Consider the following 22405-nt stretch of genomic DNA (forward strand, 5'->3'; position numbering starts at 1 on the left):
ATGATTAAGCTGCTGACTGGAGAGGTGACACTGCTGGGAATGCTGGGACATTATACAGGAACGCTATGAAGGGATCTGGGTGATGACTGTCTTATTGTGTTGTCAGGTTCCTATAAGGTGTCAGGATGTCACCGTCTATTTCTCCATGGAGGAGTGGGAGTATTTAGAAGGACACAAAGATCTGTACAAGGACGTCATGATGGAGGATCACCGGCCCCTCACATCACCAGGTAATAGACATGACTAAATACACCCGTCCTCTCATTATCTGTATGTAAGGGATGAATTCAGTCACTGGATGTGTTTCCTACTATTGGAAATTGGCCACAACAACACAAAACTTCTTGAAGCAACTTCTTCTTCAGAAGATTCTTTCATTTAAGCCTCTTTCACACATCAGTGTTTTGTCAGTGATTTCCATCAGTGATTGTGAGCCAAAATCAGGATTTGAGCCTCCACAGACATAAGGTATAGGGGAAAATCTGTACCAGTTCTGTGTTTAGAGTCTCACCTGGTTTTGGCTTAAAATCTCTGGTGGAAATCTGAAGAGCAGCAAGACCTCATTGAAGTAAAATGTAGGCAGATTATGGCATAAGAGGTAAATGGAAGTGAATTACAGCCGTGGTAAAAGGCAGCGCTCTGTTATAAGTCCTGGACACCGTCCTTTATACCTCAGAGAACAAAGGAATAATTCATATTTTAATTCCAGTTTTCTGCAGTGTGTCGCTGTACGTAGACTTTAGTGTTTTACACACAGATTCCATCATTCCATCATTATCATACGTAACCATAGATCTACACAAGTTACACCGACAACACCCCATGGTCCATAAAGCCAAGATCGGCTCTTTCATTTATCACCGGTCCAACACCAAGGATCGATCCTGATCATAAACATGCAAATGGTTAGTTTTAATAGACAAATACATTTATCTTGGCCAAGGCTTCCACTTCTAGTGCAAATATTATCTACTTTCTAAAGGTCACCATTCCATCATAACATCTTTAATCGATTACTTAAAGGCCTCTATTTTCTCAGCAAAATTAGTTAGTACTAAAAGTACTCAGTATTCACTTCAAAATGGTGGTTAACTCTTTAGCTAAGCTCCTTTTTGAGGTGTTAACACAAGGGGGTCCTTTACTATTCTGAAATAACCCTAAATTAGACGTATTTCGGGCGCAGATGTCTGTGCAATGGGGGCGGCAGGTCTACAATTGTCTGCGTGGAGTGGGCGGGGAAGGGAACGGGTCGGCAGGCCTGTCTCATTTACCTTTTTCTACAAATGTTTCAGGTGTAGAAAAGGGTGGAAGATGTCTTACATATAGAACTGGTGTCACCGCCAGATCTCTGAGAAGTTCTGATAGACGTTCTTCAGTGCCTCCTGCATAATGCTCTTTGACATCTCTCCTCCCTCTCCCAGCTGTCATCTATTAGCAGTGATTGCCTCCCTATATATCTCCTCCCATACTGCCTCACTTTGCGGTTTATACTACTTCCTGGATTGTGTTCTCTGCTTGAAGTTGCTACAGCTGGTTCTTCAGATAAGTCTATTTCTGTATTTGTTGTTTTCCTGTTGGCTTGATTCTAGGTAACCCTGACTCCCTCCGTATTAAGTGCAGGGAGCCGGTGGTCGTGTCCCCTCACTATTATAGGGTTTGCAGGTGTCACTCTGTCTAGGTACGTGGACATGCAACCTTCTATCATTGAGATCTTTGCATGGGCTGGGAAGACAGGGAGAGCTTCAGGGCTTTAATAGGGCTCATCCTTTTGTTCCTTAGTTTTGGATCAAGCCAGTCGGATCCTTATTTGTAACGTCTTGTTTTCTGTTACACCATCCGTGACAACTGGTGCTGGAAGCCCTGAAGTTATGGAGAGGCCTGAACCTCTTCATAACTTCGGCGGAACCACTGCTAGCTTAGGGCTTAGTTAAGACCTGCACCTAAAACACAGGTCTTAATAAATGTGCCCCAAGATGTATACCTAAGACAACATGGCTGACCATCAGATCTAATCCTGATTGTGCAATACCTACAGTTAAGAAAGAGAGAACAACACCTGAAAGATGTCCCAGTCCTCTTCTTCCACAGGATAATTCAGAAGAACATCACTATGTCCCACATGATCATCAGGTAGATGGATATAAGGGCATTATGATGGAGGATCACCGGCCTGTCACATCACCAGGTAATAGACATGACTAAATACACACGTCCTATCATTATCTGTATGTAAGGAATGAATTCAGTCACTGGATGTGTTTTCTGCAGTTAAGGAAGAGAGAAGAACACCAGCGAGATGTCCCAGTCCTCTTCTTCTACAGGATGGTTCGGAAGAATATCACAATGTCCCACTGGATAATCAGTTAGATGGAGATAAGGTCTCATGAAATGTTCCGTATGATCTGTAGAAGACTGTCTTCAGTCTTGTTTTATCCACCAGTATTATATATCTTATCCTTGTATAATGAAAAAGATGGAGATGGTCAAACCAAAGTTATGCCTGGATTATCATCTTGAACATGAACATCAGGAGATAAATGCATCATTATCTTCAAAGGTTTTGTAGTCTAGGGTGCAGTCTCCTGGTGTCTCCTTACTGTCAGAATGGCAGTACCAAGATCATACCACGGATTCTATTCTAGCACATGTAGATGCAAGTCTCCTTCTTACTTGCATAGAGTATAATATAATATTCAGGGGCGTAGCTAAAGGCTCATGTGCCCTGGTGCAAGAGTTCAGCTTGGGCCCCCTTCCCTCAGTGCTTTGTGGCCGGGGGCAGGGAAGCACATAGCCTTCGTGCTACCTTGAGGCGAAAATTGAAACTGCATCCACTGACCCAAGCTAAATTCTTGACCTTACCCCTTTCCTGCAGCCAGAGATGTAACTCGACCTGCATGAACTTTGTATAGTACCGGTGTCTTCTTATGTGGCACAAGGGTCTTTGGGCCCCCTCAGGCTCCTAGGCCCAGAAGCGACTGCACCCCTTACAGCAGGGGTGGGGAACCTTTTTGCTGCCGAGGGCCATTTGGATATTTGTAACCTCATTCGGGGGCCATACAAAAGTCTCAACTTAAAAATTTTATGGCTATATTTGGTCAAACATATAAGTGACTTGGGGTAAGTAGCAGAAATTGTGCTTCAATTAAAAAAAATCTAGAGCGCTGTATTTTTGCTGCACAAATTGGTGCCTGCGTTATATATTAAAAATAGTACAGGCACCATTTTGACCACATATAGCAGTCTAATTTTTAAGTTGAGAACATTATATATCTAGTTCTTTATTTGGCATTAATGGCAGCCAAGCTAAACCCAGAGGGGTCCAGAGAGGGGTTCACCCAACTTTCACTCTCTCTGCCACTGTCCCTGCCTCTTTATTTGCAAATGTCCCTGACTTTGTCCCTTTCTCAGCCTCAGATCTGCCCTCCACCTCCATCAGCCTCAAATCACCCTCTTATCAGACCTTCAGCCTACATCAGCCTCAGATCAGACCCTCTCCAGCCTTAGATCAGACCCTCATCAGCCCCCTAGCCTCAGATCAGACCTCAGATCAGACCCCCCAGCCGCAGATCAGACATTTAAAATAAATAAATAAATTTGCCTCTCCAGCTCCGGACGGCGCTGCCACTTGGCAGATTCACTTACCCTCTCTGGTCTTCTTCCCGCCACGCTGTACTGTGACCTGACAGCGCACAGCGTCAGGTCATAGTGCGCATCTACATGCTCTACGTCAGGGGTGGCCAACCTTGCAGACACAAAGAGCCAAAAAAAAGAATGTATGACTACCAGGAGCCACAAGCTATACATTTAAACACGAGTCACCATATTTTTTGCCCTACAAGATGCACCTAGGTTTAAACAAAGAAAAATAAGAGAAAAAAAGATTTTTCATCTGATCTGAGGTCTGATAAAAATATTTTTTTCTTATTTTTCATTACCAGAGAAAAAAAGAAAAAATATATTTTTCATCAGACCTCAGATCAGACTCCTAAATCAGATCCCCAATCCTCATCTGACCTAAAATAAGATCCCCGAACTTCATCAGACCTTCAAATCAGACCCCCAAAATAAGAACCCCAATGCTCGGATCAGACAACACAAATCAGACTCCCAGTGTCAGACCCTCAGTGCTCAGATCCCCCCCCCCCCCCCAATGCACAGACCCCCCCCCCCCCCCATGCTTAGATCTCCCCCTTCTCAGACCTGACCAACCCATGCTCAAACAAGACCCCCCATGCTCAGATCTGCCCTCCATGCTCAAATCCCCCCTATGCTCAGATCTGACCCCCATGCTCAAATCAAACCCCCATGCTCAGATCAGACCCCTATGCTCAGATCAGACCCCCATTGCTCAGATCAGGAATCCCCCATGCTCAGATCAGAGCCCCATGCTCACATCAGAACCTCCCATGCTTAGATCAGACCCCCACGCTCAGTTCTATAATTTTAAAAAATCTCTTCCCTCTCCTGATTAGACACTGGGCTACTGTTCGTGCACCTGCTATTCTGCAGGTCTGACACGCTCTCCACTGTGACCTGATGAGCACAACGTCAGGTCTTAGTGCGTGTCTCCACGTACTATGTTTTCACACTGTGTGCATCAGGACATAGTGGAGAGTGAGCTGGACCTGCAAAGTAGCAACAGTGCCCAATCAGGAAAAGAGATCTGAGCATGGGGTGGAGAGTGAGCCGCCTGACTGCTTCCCGGCTCCACAGCTAGAGCCGCACTTGAAGAAGCTAAGAGCCACATGCGGCTCAAGAGCCACAGGTTGGCCACCCCTGCTCTACGTCCTGACACTGTACGTGTCAGGACATAGCGTGGGACCGGAAGAAGACCAGGGAAGGTGAGTACAGCTAGCAATGCACTGTTCTCACCTTCCTGTGCCTCCCGCATGCTAATGACCGCTTCCATAATGGCAGTGGTCATTAGCATTTTCACAGTATGTACTGGTAGGGGGCCACATGAAATGGTCCCGCGGGCCAGAGGTTCCGCTCCGCTGCCTTACAGCTACGCCCCTGATAATATTGGAAGTTGATTATTAGAAAAGCTATATAGGATTATTTTCATCAGCACATATAATTCTAACTCGCCAACAATTTTCTAGCTGCTCAGATGCATCCATACATTTTGAACCTTTGATTATGGATACCTGGTCATGTGATCTCTTGTCTGACCTCCAGTCTGAGGCTTGCTGTCTCTCTCCTGTGTGGTCGACATCCTGTGAACTACAAGATTACAGCATCATTTATCAGATCCCTCTGGAGAGCTCCCTCCCCACCAGCTACTCCTCCTTGTCTCCTGTATGTCCCTACACATATCATGGTGCTGACGATATCATTCCTATATTATCCATTACACATGAAGAGCAAAAGTTTAGAGTCTAAACCTTGTAGAAGTGGAGAGACATTTAATTGTGCCACTTTCTTTAACCCCTTCTACCCCGGGCCAGTTTTTGCTCTTTTGCCCAGGCCATTCTTTGCAAATCTTTCATGTCACTTTTTGTGCTAATATCTTTGGAACACTTTTACTTATCCAAGCTATTCTGAGATTGTTTTCTCGTGACACATTGTACTTCATGATAGTCATAAATTTAGGTCAATATATTTCACCTTTATTTGTGAAAAAATCCCAAATTTACCCAAAATTTTGAAAAGTTCACAAATTTTCAAATTTCAATGTCTCTACTTTTACAATAGATAGTGATACCTCATATAATAGTTATTACTTTACATTTCCCATATGTCTACTTTATGTTTGGATCATTTTGAAAAATGAAATTATTTTTTTTGGGGACGTTAGAATCCACTTTTTAAGGACCAGTTCAGGTCTGAAGTCACTTAAAGAGCTTACATAATAGAAACCACCCCAAAATTACCCCATTTTAAAAACTACGCCCCTCAAGGTATTCAAAACTGATTTTACAAACTTTGTTAACCCTTTAGGTGTTAGAGAGAAGCGGAGGTAGTTCAATCTAAAACTTAATGTTTAATGGATACAATGATGAAAAGGATACAGACCTAACATATAGTGCCAACTGTGTACACACCACAACCGTGCCACAAACAACATCCATAAAAAGCAAATAATATTGCCATGGGTGACCATACATTACCGGTCAAAACCACATCATCAGAATAGCACGATCTCCCAAAATCTGGTATATTCCCCTTGATAAAAGGAACAATCTTACCAGTAGATTGGAGTCATCTGGGTACCATCTTGTAGTTCCACAGATCACACTTTAGTGCGGACAGGGTCCTGTCAGGCCTAGAAGTCCCTATTGCCCAACCAGGGCAACCCGTCCGGAACCTAACCCTACAATATTAGAGTCCCTGGACGTTCCTGCCTAAGGGTACTAACAAATAAAGGACCCCCAAGGCAAAGAAAAAACCTATGCGTTTCGTCTGTCATTACTAAAGCCCCAGACTCATCAGGGGATAAAGAGCTGAAAAAGGGGGGTAACCACCTGTAGCTAGCTTGTGCTAAAGGGACCCCCCACTGTCATTAGGGTATACAGAATATTATACCTGGGATAAACAATCTCACCACACGTGTAGAGGACGGGCCATACGCCGTTCTCGGACTCTAGACCAGTGGACCTCTGGATTTATCAGTTGGGCGTACTAGCTAACTAGCCATACACCTTAGTTTAACCCTTATGGTCCTCAGGTTTTACCTTTTAGGTCTATTTCAATTCTTTATCCATGTTCTGAGAGGTATAGTTTTTTATTTTTTGAGAATTTTCTTATGTAGGGGCTAATTTTTTGCAGGATGAGGTGACTGTTTTATTGATACCATTTTGTGGGACATACGCCTTTTTGATTGCTTGCGCCTTTTGTGATGTAAGGTGACAAAAATTGCTATTTTTTTTACACCGTTTTAATTTTTATGGTGTTTATCGGAAAGGATGGATCATGTGATATATTTATAGAGCCGATCATTACAGACGCAGCGATACCTAATATGTGTGTTTTTTCTTTTTCTTTCTCTATTCTTTCTCATAAAATAAGGGGAAAGGGGCGTTTTTTTCTTTTTTTTACTGAAAAACTTTATTTTTTTTAACTTAAAAACACTTTTTTTTAACTTTATTTCTCACTTTCACTTTCGGAGGTCTGATCCCCTCTGCAATGCATTACAATACGTCTGTTAGTGTATGACTCAGTGTAATCGACTAACAGTTTGCCTAGGAGACGGGCCTGAGGCTGGATCTCCTGGGCACCCGTAGAAGGCAGGTCCCGATGCAGTGCAAGCCATTGGGCAGCCTCTCCATGGCATCGGGCTTCCTTCTCACACATCGGGTCCCCACCACAGCAGTGCTCCCTCACCCGACACAAACCACTTCTATATCTCGGTCAGCGTGGACCGCGGTGTAGAAGGGGTTAATCCGCCGGTATCGGCTTTTACAGCGATGCCGTCAGATACAGCAGGGGCTCGGCTATTAGGGACTGCCGGACCCCTGCAGTGATCAGGCGCACACCGCTCCGCTGCCCACCAGATCACCATGACGTACTATTACATCAGAATGCCGGATGTCACTGACTTAGTAGTAGTGCGTCACATGTCGAAAAGGGGTTAAATTACAAAAAACTCGCTTACAATTTTGCTTGTACTGTTAATTAATCTGTCTGTACCAAACCCCTGACTTTTCATTTACATGCCTCATAATAAAATGTCTGAGAAATGGAAGAGTGCAAAACGAAAGACCCACGCCTCGTCCTCCCAGAGTCAGAATGTATGTAGTACCAGCAGTATCAGTACCTGCCAGGAGTAGGAGTAGTTGGCCACAGTTCTCCCTGGCTCCTAATATTATTGAGGACACAGAGGATGGAATTGTGGACTGGGTGGTTCAGCGTTTAGACTACCATGAGGAGGAGATTCGGGGGAGGAGGGGCACCCCATGCAGAGCTGTGTTTGTGGTGGTAGGAGTAGTGGCACCTGTAGCTGCACTGGTGGTGGTAGAGGCAGTGGTAGCAGCAGTGGAACTCAAGGCAAGTATAAAGCAGGTAATCTGGAGGGGGCTAGGAAGCCCATGATGACATATCACAGTTTTCATGGTGGGGAGGTTGAGGACTATTACAATGGTTGTGTGTTGGACAGGATCTGGGCGCTAGATCAGGGTGCTCAGAAGAAGGTAACATCAGAGGAAGAGGATGGTGGCAGTGGCAGCAATACAGAGTGAAGGCAACATACAGTTAGAACCTCCCAAAACCTGCCAGGGCCAGATCTGCTTCTAGTATTGTCAGCTTGGGAACTGGTGATGCTGATGATACTGTGGTCGCAGGCTGAAAACGTCCCAGACCTAAAACAAGCTCGGCTGCAGCTCGCTCTGTGTGGAGTGGGCAAGTATCTCCTGTCTGGCAGTTTTTCTCCACGCTGCTGGAAAACAGAGGCAATGCCCTGTGCAAGATCTGCCAGATTACAATAAGCCATGGGAGTGACAGAGGTGTCTGCCAGCTACCACAACAAGAGATTCCCTTTTCTCCCAGTCTCCTTTGTGGCAGCCAGGCGGCATCCACGTGCAGTACTGTGTCCAAGTCATCATCAGTTACTGCTCCTCCTGCTCAGACTATGCCTCCTCCTATTCTGTCCCACCATCAGCCATCGATAATGGAATGTGTGGCCAAGAAACAACTCTGCTTGCACAAGTTGCTGGTGGTGCAGTCTCTGTGGTACCACTTTGTGGATTCTGTTGCTTTTAGGGGGCTAATGGCATGTGCTCAGCCTCACTAGAAGTTATCTAGCTGGCATTTTTTTTTAAAAAGCCATCCCTGCTTTGTACTCTCAAGTGGCGGTGAATGTAGGCCACTCCGTGCAATTCTAGCTGTGCAGCAAGGTGCACACAATGGTCACCTGGAGCAACGGTTACGGACTGGAACAGTTCATGCCTTTCACAGCCCATTAGATGTTTTTGCAGCGAGGCAGCACTGCAGCAAGAAGGCCAGGTCCTATTGACACCTCCACGTTTGTTCCGACACCAGGCACTTATCGGCCTCCTCCATGGATATCCTCCTGTCCTAAACAGAAGCAGGGCAGAACATCGCTCCCTCTCCCCCTTCTTCCTATCATGTGAAGCGCTGCTATGCCGTTTTAGAGCTGATCTCCCTGGGTGATAGTAGCCACATAGCCAAATACTTTCTAAAGTGCATCAAGCAGCAAAAGACCGCGATAGATGTCTCCTCACCTAACTCCAACTGGGCAAGGTGGTCAGAGACAACTGCAGGAACATTGTGGCTGCTTTGTGTTTGGGAGAAATAACACATGCTCCCTGAATGATGCATGCGATAAATCTAGTCGTGCAGCGTTTGTTAAAAAAAAGTACAGTGACTTTTGGAAGGTACTAATAATAGTAATAATAATCATATAATATAATCGTAATCAGTTCTCACCTCTCCTGTCCTTATACTATAGACAGTGATAAGCAGCGTGTTCTAGTGGTGATAGATAATCAGATCTCACCTCTCATGTGCTCTCCCCTGTCCCTTATACTACGTACAGTATCTTCATGCCTGCAGTCATCCCAAAACTTCTAGACAGAACAGGCAGACAGCATTAAAGGGTTTGTTCAGGAATAATGTGCCCGCAGCCTCTACTATGGAAAGAGTCATACGTACCTGCTACCCTTAGCTCTGGTTATGTGTGCCAGCTCCTGTGTGTCCATCTTCCAGTAAATGTTGTTTGCTCCCTCGCCGGCACAGGCATGGTGATGTGTTTCTTGTGGACATGTTACCCCTGAATCCAGTCATTGGCTGCAGCAGAGCAGATGATTATGCCCATTCCGAGGAGGTAAATAATCCACGGACTGAAAGAACTTTGGCTTACCGGCTTCACAGTCCTGAACTGGTTGGAATAACAAAGCAATCAGATTGGATTTATACAGGAGACCTGCAGATATTTGGGTCAGATAACGCCTGCTGTTCGGTCATTTTTGGTCGTCTTTTCAGGTCATATAAAACCTTCCACACGACTTCTCCAACCGTCTGATGACTTCTACAATATTTCTTTCACAGCTTGTGAATCCGGGTGAAGATCTGAACAATATTAATCCTACAGAGAAATATGTGAGGGGTGATGAGCAGAGTACAGAGGACATTCCTACAGATAACCGCCCAGGTGAGTAGTGACCACTAAGTAAAGCAGAGAGGTCTCTAAGATTCTACTTATACAAATACAAAAAATAGATATATTGTGCAATGTGGGAATAATGATATTACAATTATTATTATTATTATTGATGAGTATATATGAAAGTATAAAGGAACAAACATAAATATCACATCCGGAGAGACTTGTACACAATAACAATTACTAATAATTACTAATGGTAATAAAGTTACTCCCAAGACCATTTGGTAACTAAACCACAAATTCCTATCCCTCTACAGTACAGTGTAGTTACTATACAGAGGTCTTCTCATGTCTCTCCAGTCCCCGTCTTTGCTCTGGACCCTCCAGGTTTCCTCTTCTGTAGCACTTTTCTTTTCTCTTCTCCTTCTCTCTTCTGCCTCTTCTCTTCTTCCTTCCTTCCTAACAGCCAGTCCTAGCATTGTCTAGAATATGGCTTGGACACATCTTTTTGGTTTTCTAGCAATTTTCTGGTAACTCTTGAAGACTGATAGAAGCAGCTGCAATGTCTGGATTTTCCAGCATTTTCCTGCCCCACTAGCCATGTACCACCTACTGGACAATTGTCGGCCATTCTTTAGATAATTGACAACTACAGTACCTTTGATGCTAATAGCCCGTTGTCCCAATAGACAGTACTCGCTCACACTGGCTTTGAGAGGACAAGTATAGGCACTAATTACCAGGAAGTTGCTGAGAACAGGATACCGATACAATATATGGCTTACATTATTTTCCTAAAAATTCTTAAAAATCTGTATTAAAGGGAATCTGTCACCTGGTTTGACCATATTAAGCGGTCACCATTGCCATGTTTAATAAAATACCTTCTTTCCTGCAGTGGTTTTCTTTCTTATATTCATGCTTTCATTTTGCTAAAAAAGCGATCTTTGTGTTATGCAAATTAATCTGAAGGTGCCCAGAGGGGCGTTATTCTTCACCCTCTGAGCCCAGTAACGCCCCCTGCAGTGCCTAACCCGCCTTAGTTTATAGCCCAAGCACGCCTCCTCGCTATGTAGTATCGTCCCACAGTCTAGTTTAACGGCGCCGCCCCCTCTGCTACGTCAGTTAATTCATTCAAGCCAGGCACCTGGAATCTTCAGTTAGTCCGGCTGAAATATCGCGCAGGTGCAGTACCGCCTACTGCCTGCGCCCGTGCAATCCGACCGCTCCTGAGGGACTAACTGAAGATTACAGGTACCTGGTTTGAATGAATTAACTGACGTAGCAGAGGGGGCGGCGCCATTAAACTAGACTGTGGGACGATACTACATAGCGAGGAGGCGTGCTTGGGCTATAAACTAAGGCGGGTTAGGCACTGCAGGGGGCGTTACTGGGCTCAGAGGGTGAAGAATAACGCCCCTCTGGGCACCTTCAGGGTTAATTTGCATAACACAAAGATAGTTTTTTTTTTTTGCAAAATGAAAGCATGAATATAAGAAAGAAAACCACTGCAGGGAAGAAGGTATTTTATTAAACATGGCAATGGTGAGAGCTTAATATGGTCAAACCAGGTGACAGATTCCCTTTAATTTGTATTTCTTACACGTGTATAAATAAATTCACCTACACACCTTGACATGCTATCAATGGGGTTATTAACCCCCTAGTGACCACCCGTATGCCTTTTTACGGCGGTCACTAAGGCGGCCCAGTGTAAGCACTGCACGGGGGATGCGGGGAGCGGGGGTCCGGCTCTCACAGCCCGGACTGGCAGGAGTGCCGATCCGGGCTGTTTAACACTTTACATGTCGCGGGCAATGGCGCCTATGGCATGTAAAGTGCTGACAGAGGGAGCTGACTCCCTTTGTCTTCCATCGCCACCCCGTAAATGCGATTACGGGATACCAATGTGTGTGAAGGCTGGCTGGGGTCTCGTGTAGGCCCCAGACCAGCCTTCAGTAATTTCCAGTAGGCTGGACAATGTCAGAATAGCACTGACATTAAAATGCAATGCACTATAGGGATAATGCATTGCATTTTAAAATCAAATGAAAAAGCTGTCTGTTATTAAGTGGTAAAAAAAAACTCATTTATTCAATAAAAAAAATCCCATTAAAAAAATTACACTTTTTTCAATTGAAAATACGCTTTTCAATAAAAAAAAAATTGCAAAAAAAAAAAATCTCCCCATATCACATACGTTATCCCCTACGATGAACGCCGTAAAAAAAAAAAGACAGAACTGCTAATTTATTCTTAGTTGCCACCGAAAAAAACATAATAACAAGCGATCAAAAAGCGCCATTTACTCCAAAATGATACCAGTGAAAAATATTAGTCGTCCGGCAAAAATCAAGCCTTCACACAATTCCATAGAAAGAAAAATTAAAAAGTTATGGAACTTGGGGATCGGCAATGCAAAAACATTTTTTTCTTTTAAAAAAAGAAAGTAGTAAAACGTAAAAAAAAATATATATGGTTGGTATCACTGTAATCGTACTGACCCAGAGAATAAAAAAATGTTATTTATACCGAAAAATGAACGCCGTGAAATTTATAACGTAAAAACGCAGTGGCAGTATTGCTGTTTTTCCCATCTCCCTACCAGAAAGATTTAATAAAAGTTAATCAGAAAGCTATGTGTACCCCAAAATGGCGCCATTACAAACTACAACTTGTCCCACAAAAAACAAGCCCTCATAAAGCTATATAGATGGAAAAATAAAGTTTTTGCTCTTGGAACGCGACATTGAAAAAGGAAGAAAAACGCTTGGTCACTAAGGGGTTAATGATTGTCCGAGGAATGTTCTGCCATGCTGAATGCATTTGGGCATTCATGCATTTTTATGAGTAGTGTTGAGCGAGCATGCTTGGCCGAACTGCAGTCTCCGTCCCACACATTTCGCGGCTGCTAAGCAGCCAATAAACATGCAGCGAGGTACTGGCACGCACTGTAATGCCGTAGCCATGTTGGCTACTGGCATTACAGTGATTGGCTGGCCAGAACGCGTCATTGAGTGCTATAAAGCACCCGATGACATGTGTTCGGCTCAGTCTTAGTCAGGGAGAGCTGAGCATAGGAAGGGACAGACAATGTAGGGAGTGTTATTGGAAGATATGTATTAGAAAAACTTTTCAGAGACCCAAAAGTCCTTTTATGGACTATTGTGTGTGACAGCAGCAATATATATTTTTAGCACATCCTGTGCTAAATAGCGTCTAATAGGCCGCTGTGGACAGTGAAATTATCTGCGTCACATCTGCTGTGTAAAGGGTGCGCATCCAAAAAATATCAGTGATATACAGTGTACTTTTTCAATAGACGGTGTCCGTGTCTGTGACATTACCAGGGCCACATCTCCAGTGGTACCGTGTGGGGTTAAAAAATGGATCTGTGACATACAGTGTACTTTTTCTATAGACTGTCAGACAGTTAAATTATCTGCGTCACATCTGATGACGTTTCCACATCCCAAATACCTGTGACATCCCCTGTAATTGTTTATTAGCTGTCGATGACAGCAGCCAAATTATCTGCGGTATTTCTTCTGTGTAACGTTTCCACATCCCAAATACTTTTTTTTTTGCACATACACTTACAAATCCTGCGCTACTGTATGTGTGACATACTTTCATGCATATATAACATTTAATATGAAGAAGGCGAGCAGTAAGGGACAGGGAAGTGCCCGTGATGCTGATGGTGCACGCAGAGGTCTTGGCCCTGGGTGCAGTGAAACTGTGCCTGCTGCCAGAGCACAGGAACAAAAATCATCCACGATACCTAGCTTCATGTCTCAGTTTGCAGGGCGGCGCAGGACACCACTCTCCAAGTCAGACCAGTGCGACCAGGTGGTCTGTTGGATTGCATCAGATAATGCTTCCAGTCGGTTAAGCACCACCCTGGCTTCCACCAAGTCCAGTCTCAGTAGCCAAAAGTCTGGTAAACAACACAATCCTCATCCTGATCCTCCTTCCTCCCACCATGGAGAGTCTGGGCAAACAAGTGATCCCACACTCGGATATTCCGAGGAGCTCTTTTCATCGCCATTATTTGATTTGACCCTCTTGCCATGCACGCTTGAAGAGGGACAGATCTTGTGCCCTGATTCCCAACCTCTTGAGCATCCACAATCACAAGAAGATGACGGTGGGGAACGGCAATTACTGTTTAATGAGGTGGATGATGATCAGACACAGTTGTCAATCACTGAGGTTGTGCTTAGGTCAACAAGTCAGGAGGATGAGCAGAGTGAGGAAGTGGAAAAGGAGGTGGTGGACGATGAGCAGGACGATCTGGCAGGAGAGATGACGTCATCACATCACATCTGCCATTGGGTAGAGCATGATCTGCTTGGTAGTACTTTTATTAAATTTATTTAAAGCATAAGCCGTATAAGGAGCTTGACTACTGTAAGGGGCATTAAGGGACAGTACTACTGTAGAAGGGGACACAAAGGCGGCATAACTACTGTGTGAGGCCACTAAGGGGGCATAACTATTGTGTGGGGGCACTAAGAGGTCATAACTACTGTTTGGAGACATCAAAGGTGCATTCTGCTGAGGACACTAAATGGAAATTCTACTGTAAAAGGGAATCTTAGGTGAGATAACTATGGTGTGGGGCACTAAAGGGACATTCAGCACCTCTTGTCCAGTGCTTAGAGATGTCGCGAACATAAAATTTTAAGTTCGCGAACGGCGAACGCGAATTTCCGCAAATGTTCGCGAACAGGCGAACCGCCATAGACTTCAATAGGCAGGCAAATTTTAAAACCCACAGGGACTCTTTCTGGCCACAATAGTGATGAAAAAGTTGTTTCAAGGGGACTAACACCTGGACTGTGGCATGCCGGAGGGGGATCCATGGCAAAACTCCCATGGAAAATTACGTAGTTGACGCAGAGTCGGGTTTTAATCCATAAAGGGCATAAATCACCTAACATTCCTAAATTGTTTGGAATAACGTGCTTTAAAACATCAGGTATGATGTTGTATCGATCAGGTAGTGTAAGGGTTACGCCCGCTTCACAGTGACAGACCAAACTATGACAGACCAAACTCCCCGTTTAACGCACCGCAAACAACTGCAAACAGTCCATTTGCACAAACTCCCCATTTGCACAAGGTTGGATACCAAGCTAGCCATGTCCCGTTCCTTGTCCTCACTGACGTCATTGAAGGTCTCTTCCTCCACCCAGCCACGTACAACACCAAGGGTCCCCGAAAGGTGACAACAAGCCCCCTGGGACGCCTGCTGTGGTTGGTCTTCCACCTCCTCAAAGCCACCTTCCTCCTCTGACTCCTCTTCTTCAGACTCCTCTCTCTGCGTTGCCGCAGGTCCAGCAATCGACGACGACAAGGCTGCTTCTGGTGGTGATGGTGACCACAACTCTTCCTCTTCATGCTCATCTACGGCCTGATCCAGCACTCTTCGCAGGTCACGCTCCAGAAAAAACGCATATGGGATGAGGTCGATGATGTTGCCTTGGGTTTAACTGACCAGGTTTGTCACCTCCGCAAAAGGACGCATGAGCCTACAGCCATTGTGCATGAGCGTTCAGTAACGCGGCCAAAAAATACCCAGCTTCGCAGAGGCTGTCCTCTTTTTTTTTTAATTAAAAAAAATCTGTTCTTATCAGTTTAATCTCTGTTTTGTCCCCTATCAGGGGCCGGTGTGGTGTATGGAATAGATTTTAGGAACCGGGAGATGGAAAAAGATGGTTGGTCGGTCCTCTTCCAATTTTGGGCACTGCGCGTGCGCCGTGCAATGTACTGTGCTACCCGATATGAGTGGTATGTTAAGTATTACTATTCCTATCAGTTCAATCCCTGTTACGTCCCCTATCAGGGGCCGGTGTATGGAATAGATGTTAGGAACCGGGAGATGGAAAAAGATGCTTGGTCGGTCCTCTTACTTTCAATTTGGGGCACTGCGCGTGCGCCGTGCAATGTACTGTGCTACCCGATATGAGTGGTATGTTAAGTAATACTATTCCTATCAGTTTAATCCCTGTTATGTCCCCTATCAGTGGACGTGTATGGAATAGAGTTTAGACAACCATAAAGAGTTGTCAATAGTTGACACACTCATGACATAAATTTTATTCCTCTATGCGTCAATCTTGGTGTAGTGATGACTGTGCTTGTGCGCACGTTTGGGAGATTGCAGTCAATGGCGTTTTTTCAAAGCCTATGGTCGTGCTGAGGTAGTTCAGTGACAGTTAAGTGACCCAGAAAACAATGATTCTGCATAGTAGGCTTTAATGATCACCTTAGATGATCACAAAGAAAAAAAATGTTTTTTCTATGCAAAATTATCCAGCCGATCGCTTTTGGTCTGTTCACAATGAAGCTATTGCTATTGCCAACACACTCATAGAGGTGATCGCTTCATTGTGATACGCAAGCCCCTTCACCACAACAAGGTAATGATCACGAAGGGGAATTGACACATGTATGTGCTTTTTTTTTTTTTTTTTGTAGCCACAGTGCAGCACCAGAGGCCAGAAAAATTTGGCATGTACACATGCTTGAAAAAATAGGTATTGTTGCTGCTGTAGCAGCGGCCGGAAGAATTGATGTTTTCCAGGCAGAAAGTGCACTAAAACATTGCGGCTTGAACCCTAGTTGGTGGCGAAGAAGTCACGCAAGTCATCCGGCATGCAGACATTAAATACAGCAGCATGTGGACCATTTTATAGCCCAAGGCATCTCATCAGGCCTTTTTTAGTCAAATGCATCCCCCACTGTCAGTCCCTTCGGGATCCATGCCTCATTCATCTTAATAAAGGTGAGGTAATCTAGACTTTTTTGACCTAGGCGACTTCTCTTCTCAGTGACAATACCTCCTGCTGCGCTGAAAGTCCTTTCTGACAGGACACTTGAAGCGGGTCAGGCCAGAAGTTCTATCGCAAATTGGGATAGCTCAGGCCACAGGTCAAGCCTGCACACCCAGTAGTCAAGGGGTTCATCGCTCCTCAGAGTGTCAATATCTGCAGTTAAGGCGAGGTAGTCTGCTACCTGTCGGTCAAGTCGTTCTCTGAGGGTGGACCCCGAAGGGCTGTGGCGATGCGTAGGACTTAAAAAGCTCTGCATGTCCTCCATCAACAACACGTCTGTAAAGCGTCCTGTCCTTGCCGTCGTGGTAGGAGGAGGATTACTTTCACCTCTTCCCCTGTTAGATTCCCGTTCTCTGGCAATAATGGTTGCGCATCACTCATTTTTTCCAACTGATGTGTAAATAACTCCTCTGACAGATCAAGTGAAGCAGCTGTGGTGCTAGTGTTGGTGGTGGCGGCAGGCGGGCGAGTGGTAACTTGAGAGGTGCCCGAAGCTGAGCTGGAGGAGGATGGTGCATCAAGGTTCCGAGTGGAAGCTGTAGAAGATTGGGTGTCCTGTGTTAGCCAGTCAACTATGTCCTCATAACTTTTTGAGTTCCGGGTACGTGGCTTCTGAACACTGGGCATTATTCTAGAACCAAAGGAAATCACAGCACCACGACCACGACGGCCCCTGCGGGGTGGCCTGCCTCTGCCTGTCAATTTTTTTCCGATTAGTTGTACTATACGTGCAAGCTACTGTGACACCAGATATGAGTGGTGGCACTGGCAGTAGTGGGCACAGTACACGCTGTGGGCCTGACACACACGCTTGCAGGCAACTGCAATTATATTACAGTGAAAAAATGTATTATTATTTTTTAAATGCAAGCTACTGTGACACCAGATATGAGTGGTGGCACTGGGCACTGGCAGTAGTGGGCACAGTACACGCTGTGGGCCTGACACACACGCTTGCAGGCAATTGCAATTATATTACACTCAAAAATTAGTTTTGTTTTTTTAAATGCAAGCTACTGTGACACCAGATATGAGTGGTGGCACTGGGCACTGGCAGTAGTGGGCACAGTACATGCTGTGGGCCTGACACACATGCTGGCAGGCAACTGCAATTATATTACAGTGAAAAATTTTTTTTTTTTTAAATGCAAGCTACTGTGACACCAGATATGAGTGGTGGCACTGGACACTGGCAGTAGTGGGCACAGTTCACGCTGTGGGCCTGACCCACATGCTTGCAGGCAACTGCAATTATATTACAGTGAAAAATTTTTTTTTTTTTAAATGCAAGCTACTGTGACACCAGATATGAGTGGTGGCATTGGGCACTGGCAGTAGTGGGCACAGTACACGCTGTGGGCCTGACACACACGCTGGCAGGCAACTGCAATTAGATTGCAGAGAGAAAAAAAAAGCAGGCTGATGTACTAGCCCTAAAAAGGGCTTTTTGGGGTGCTGTCAGGACGCTGTCCTTACAGCAGATCAGATGAGTCTTTTAGGACTGGAGTGGACACAGAACACTGGCCTAGCTAACGATTTCCTTATTAAATCAGCAGCAGCTGCTCTGTCACTGCTCTCACTAAGGCCTCTTTTACACGGGCGTTGCGGGAAAAGGTGCGGGTGCGTTGCGGGAACATGCACAATTTTTCTGCGCAAGTGCAAAACATTGTAATGCGTTTTGCACGTGCATGAGAAAAATCGGCATGTTCGGTACCCAAACCCGAACTTCTTCACAGAAGTTCGGGCTTGGAATCGGTGTTCTGTCGATTGTATTATTTTCCCTTATAACATGGTTATAAGGGAAAATAATAGCATTCTGAATACAGAATGCATAGTCCAATAGCGCTGGAGGGGTTAAAAAAATAAATAAAATAATTTAACTCACCTTAATCCACTTGATCGCGCAGCCCGGCATCTCTTCTGTCTTCATCTTAGCTGTGTGCAGGAAAAGGACCTGTGGTGACGTCACTCCGGTCATCACATGGTCCGTCACATGATCTTTTACCATGGTGATGGATCATGTGATGACCGGAGTGACGTCACCACAGGTCCTTTTTCTGCACACAGCTAAGATGAAGACAGAAGAGATGCCGGCTGCGTGATCAAGTGGATTAAGGTGAGTTAAATTATTATTTATTTATTTTTTACCCCTCCAGCGCTATTGTACTATGCATTCTGTATTCAGAATGCTATTATTTTCCCTTATAACCATGTTATAAGGGAAAATAATAATGATCGGGTCTCCATCCCGATCCTCTCCTAGCAACCGTGCATGAAAATCGCACCGCATTCGCACTTGCTTGCGGATGCTTGCGATTTTCATGCAGCCCCATTCACTTCTATAGGGCCTGCGTTGCGTGAAAAACGCACAAAATAGAGCTTGCTGCGATTTTCACGCAACGCACAAGTGATGCGTTAAATTCACCGCTCATGTGAACAGCCCCATAGAAATTAATGGGTCCTGATTCAGTGCGGGTGCAATGCGTTCAACTCATGCATTGCACCTACGCGGAAAACTCGCCCGTGTGAAAGGGGCCTAACACTGCAGCTTCCGAATTAATCTAGGATGGATGCTGTCCTTGCTTTTTGATAGGAGGTGGGAGGGTCTGGGAGGGAGGGTATGCTGCTGATTGGCTGGAATGTGTCTGCTGACTGTGAGGTACAGGGTCAAAGTTTGCTCAATAATGACGTATAGGGGGCGGACCGAACATCGCATATGTTCGCCTGTCGCGGCGAACGCGAACAATCTATGTTCGCCGGGGAATAGTTCGGGACATCTCTACCAGCACTAGGAAATGTTTTATTTATATGTATTAAAGGACCTTAACATGTATAGCTTGGAAGAAAGACGAGACAGAGGGGATATGATAGAAACTTTTAAATACATAAAGGGAATCAACAAGGTAAAAGAGGAGAGAATATTTAAAAGAAGAAAAACTGCTACTGAGAGAGTAGTGGATGCATGGAATAGCCTTCCTGCAGAAGTGGTAGCTGCAAATACAGTGGAGGAGTTTAAGCATGCATGGGATAGGCATAAGGCCATCCTTCATATAAGATAGGGCCAGGGGCTATCCATAGTATTTAGTATATTGGGCAGACTGGATGGGCCAAATGGTTCTTATCTGCCGACACATTCTATGTTTCTATGTATTTAAAATGACTGATTGGGTGGAAGTTGCTCAAGGTGGGGGCCAAGCTGGCCTAGTTATGCCCCTCGGTCTACTATTAGATCGTGATCTTTTTGGCCACCACTGTTTTAGTCAGTTAATTCTGGTATTTTGTGCTATACCTTTCTGTGGATTTTTTTTAATGAAATGTAATAAAATTTTTATTGAATATTTTGGTATATTATTCATCAATAATAAAATGTATTTTGTTCTTGGCAGATGACTGTATCAGGAACTTAGAGAAACATCTGGTATCTTCAGATTTTGAAGTAGATGATCATGGTATCATACAAGATATATATGAAGAGCATGCCAATATCCAAGATATATCTTCATCCAATCACAGTATAAATGTATTATTTAATCCTTTTAAACAGATCCGATTGTCTGATTCATCACAGACTGTAACACAGAATATAAGTCACAGAAATGGTGTTAAACATCAAACAGCTCACCTAAGAGTGAAGACATTTTCATGTTTAGAATGTGGGAAATGTTTTAAGCAGAAATCGGCACTTATTAGACATCATAAAGTTCACACCGGGGAGAGGCCATTTTCATGCTCAGAATGTGGGAAATGTTTTCAGCAGAAATCGGCACTTATTAGACATCATAGAGTTCACACCGGGGAGAGGCCATTTTCATGCTCAGAATGTGGGAAATGTTTTTACAATAAATCCGATCTTGTTACACATCAGAGAACTCACACAGGAGAGAAGCCATTTTCATGTTCAGAATGCGGTGAATATTTTAAGCATAAATCAGCTCTTATTAGACATCAGAGAATTCACACCGGGGAGAAGCCATTTTCATGCTCAGAATGTGGGAAATGTTTTAATAATAATTCAGTTCTTATTATACATCAGAGAACTCACACCGGGGAGAAGCCATTTTCATGTTCAGAATGTGGGAAATGTTTTAACAATAAATCCGATCTTGTTACACATCAGAGAACTCACACAGGAGAGAAGCCATTTTCATGTTCAGAATGCGGTGAATATTTTAAGCATAAATCAGCTCTTATTAGACATCAGAGAATTCACACCGGGGAGAAGCCATTTTCATGCTCAGAATGTGGGAAATGTTTTAACAATAATTCAGTTCTTATTATACATCAGAGAACTCACACCGGGGAGAGGCCATTTTCATGCTCAGAATGTGGGAAATGTTTTTACAATAAATCCGATCTTGTTACACATCAGAGAACTCACACAGGAGAGAAGCCATTTTCATGTTCAGAATGCGGTGAATATTTTAAGCATAAATCAGCTCTTATTAGACATCAGAGAATTCACACTGGGGAGAAGCCATTTTCATGCTCAGAATGTGGGAAATGTTTTAACAATAATTCAGTTCTTATTATACATCAGAGAACTCACACCGGGGAGAAGCCATTTTCATGTTCAGAATGTGGGAAATGTTTTAACAAAAAATCCGATCTTGTTGCACATCAGAGAATTCACACAGGGGAGAAGCCATATCCATGTTCAGAATGCGGTGAATGTTTTAAGCAGAAATCAGCTCTTATTATACATCAGAGAGTTCACACCGGGGAGAGGCCATTTTCATGCTCAGAATGTGGGAAATGTTTTAAGCAGAAATCGTCTCTTGTTTCACATAAAAAAACTCACAGAGAGAAGCCATCTCTATGCTTAGCCCTTTAGTGACCACCCCTATGTGTTTTCATGGTAGTCAGGGTCACTAACTAGCTTTATTCCGTCAGATACTCCATTTTACAGAGAGATAAAACAGAACCTTGCTTTGAGTTACCAGAGGTGGCCGAGGGCTTGGAGTGGTGATTTGGACCGCTGTGAGAGCTCCCCAAACATGTATTGTCTCCTGTATTGAATGAATACCGGTCATCAAAGGACAGATCCAGTTAAAAGTAAAAGTTTATATTGTATATACAGTGCCTTGCAAAAGTATTCACCCCCTTGACTTTTTTCCGATTTTGTTACATTAAAGCCTAAATTGAATTTTTTGCTAATCTGAATTTTATGTGATGGATCAGAACACAATAGTCTAAGTTGGTGAAGTGAAATGAGAAAAATATATAAATAAAACTATTGTTTAGAAATAGAAAATTGGCATGTGCGTATGTATTCACCCCCTTTGTAAGGAAGCCCATAAAAAGCTCTGGTGCAACCAATTACCTTCAGAAGTCACATAGTTAGTGAAAAGATGTCCACCTATGTGCAATCTAAGAGTCACATGATTGGTAATTACATATACACACCTTTTTTGAAAGGCCCCAGAGGATGCAACACCTAAGCAAGAGGCATCACTAACCAAACACTGCCATGAAGACCAAGGAAATCTCCAAACAAGTAAGG

The 22405-nt window shown here is 44.1% G+C and overlaps 1 protein-coding gene and 1 long non-coding RNA gene across 2 annotated transcripts in view; both read left to right on the forward strand.

The window, feature by feature from the left end:
• Positions 1–22065, forward strand: part of LOC121003524 (zinc finger protein 585A-like) — a 295023-nt gene extending 272958 nt beyond the window's left edge. Inside the window, exon 4 of the mRNA XM_040435422.1 lies at positions 20542–22065. Coding sequence (XP_040291356.1) covers positions 20542–21736 — 1195 coding nt within the window. The 3' untranslated portion in view covers positions 21737–22065. The remainder of the gene's footprint in view (positions 1–20541) is intronic.
• Positions 176–10057, forward strand: LOC121003582. The gene is made up of 3 exons (XR_005779523.1): positions 176–230; positions 2269–2378; positions 10006–10057. It is a non-coding gene; the product is annotated as an uncharacterized LOC121003582 (long non-coding RNA).
• Positions 22066–22405: the final 340 nt, after the last annotated feature.

Source organism: Bufo bufo, chromosome 6 (genome assembly GCF_905171765.1).
Source record: "Bufo bufo chromosome 6, aBufBuf1.1, whole genome shotgun sequence".
In the NCBI taxonomy this organism is placed as follows: domain Eukaryota; kingdom Metazoa; phylum Chordata; class Amphibia; order Anura; family Bufonidae; genus Bufo; species Bufo bufo.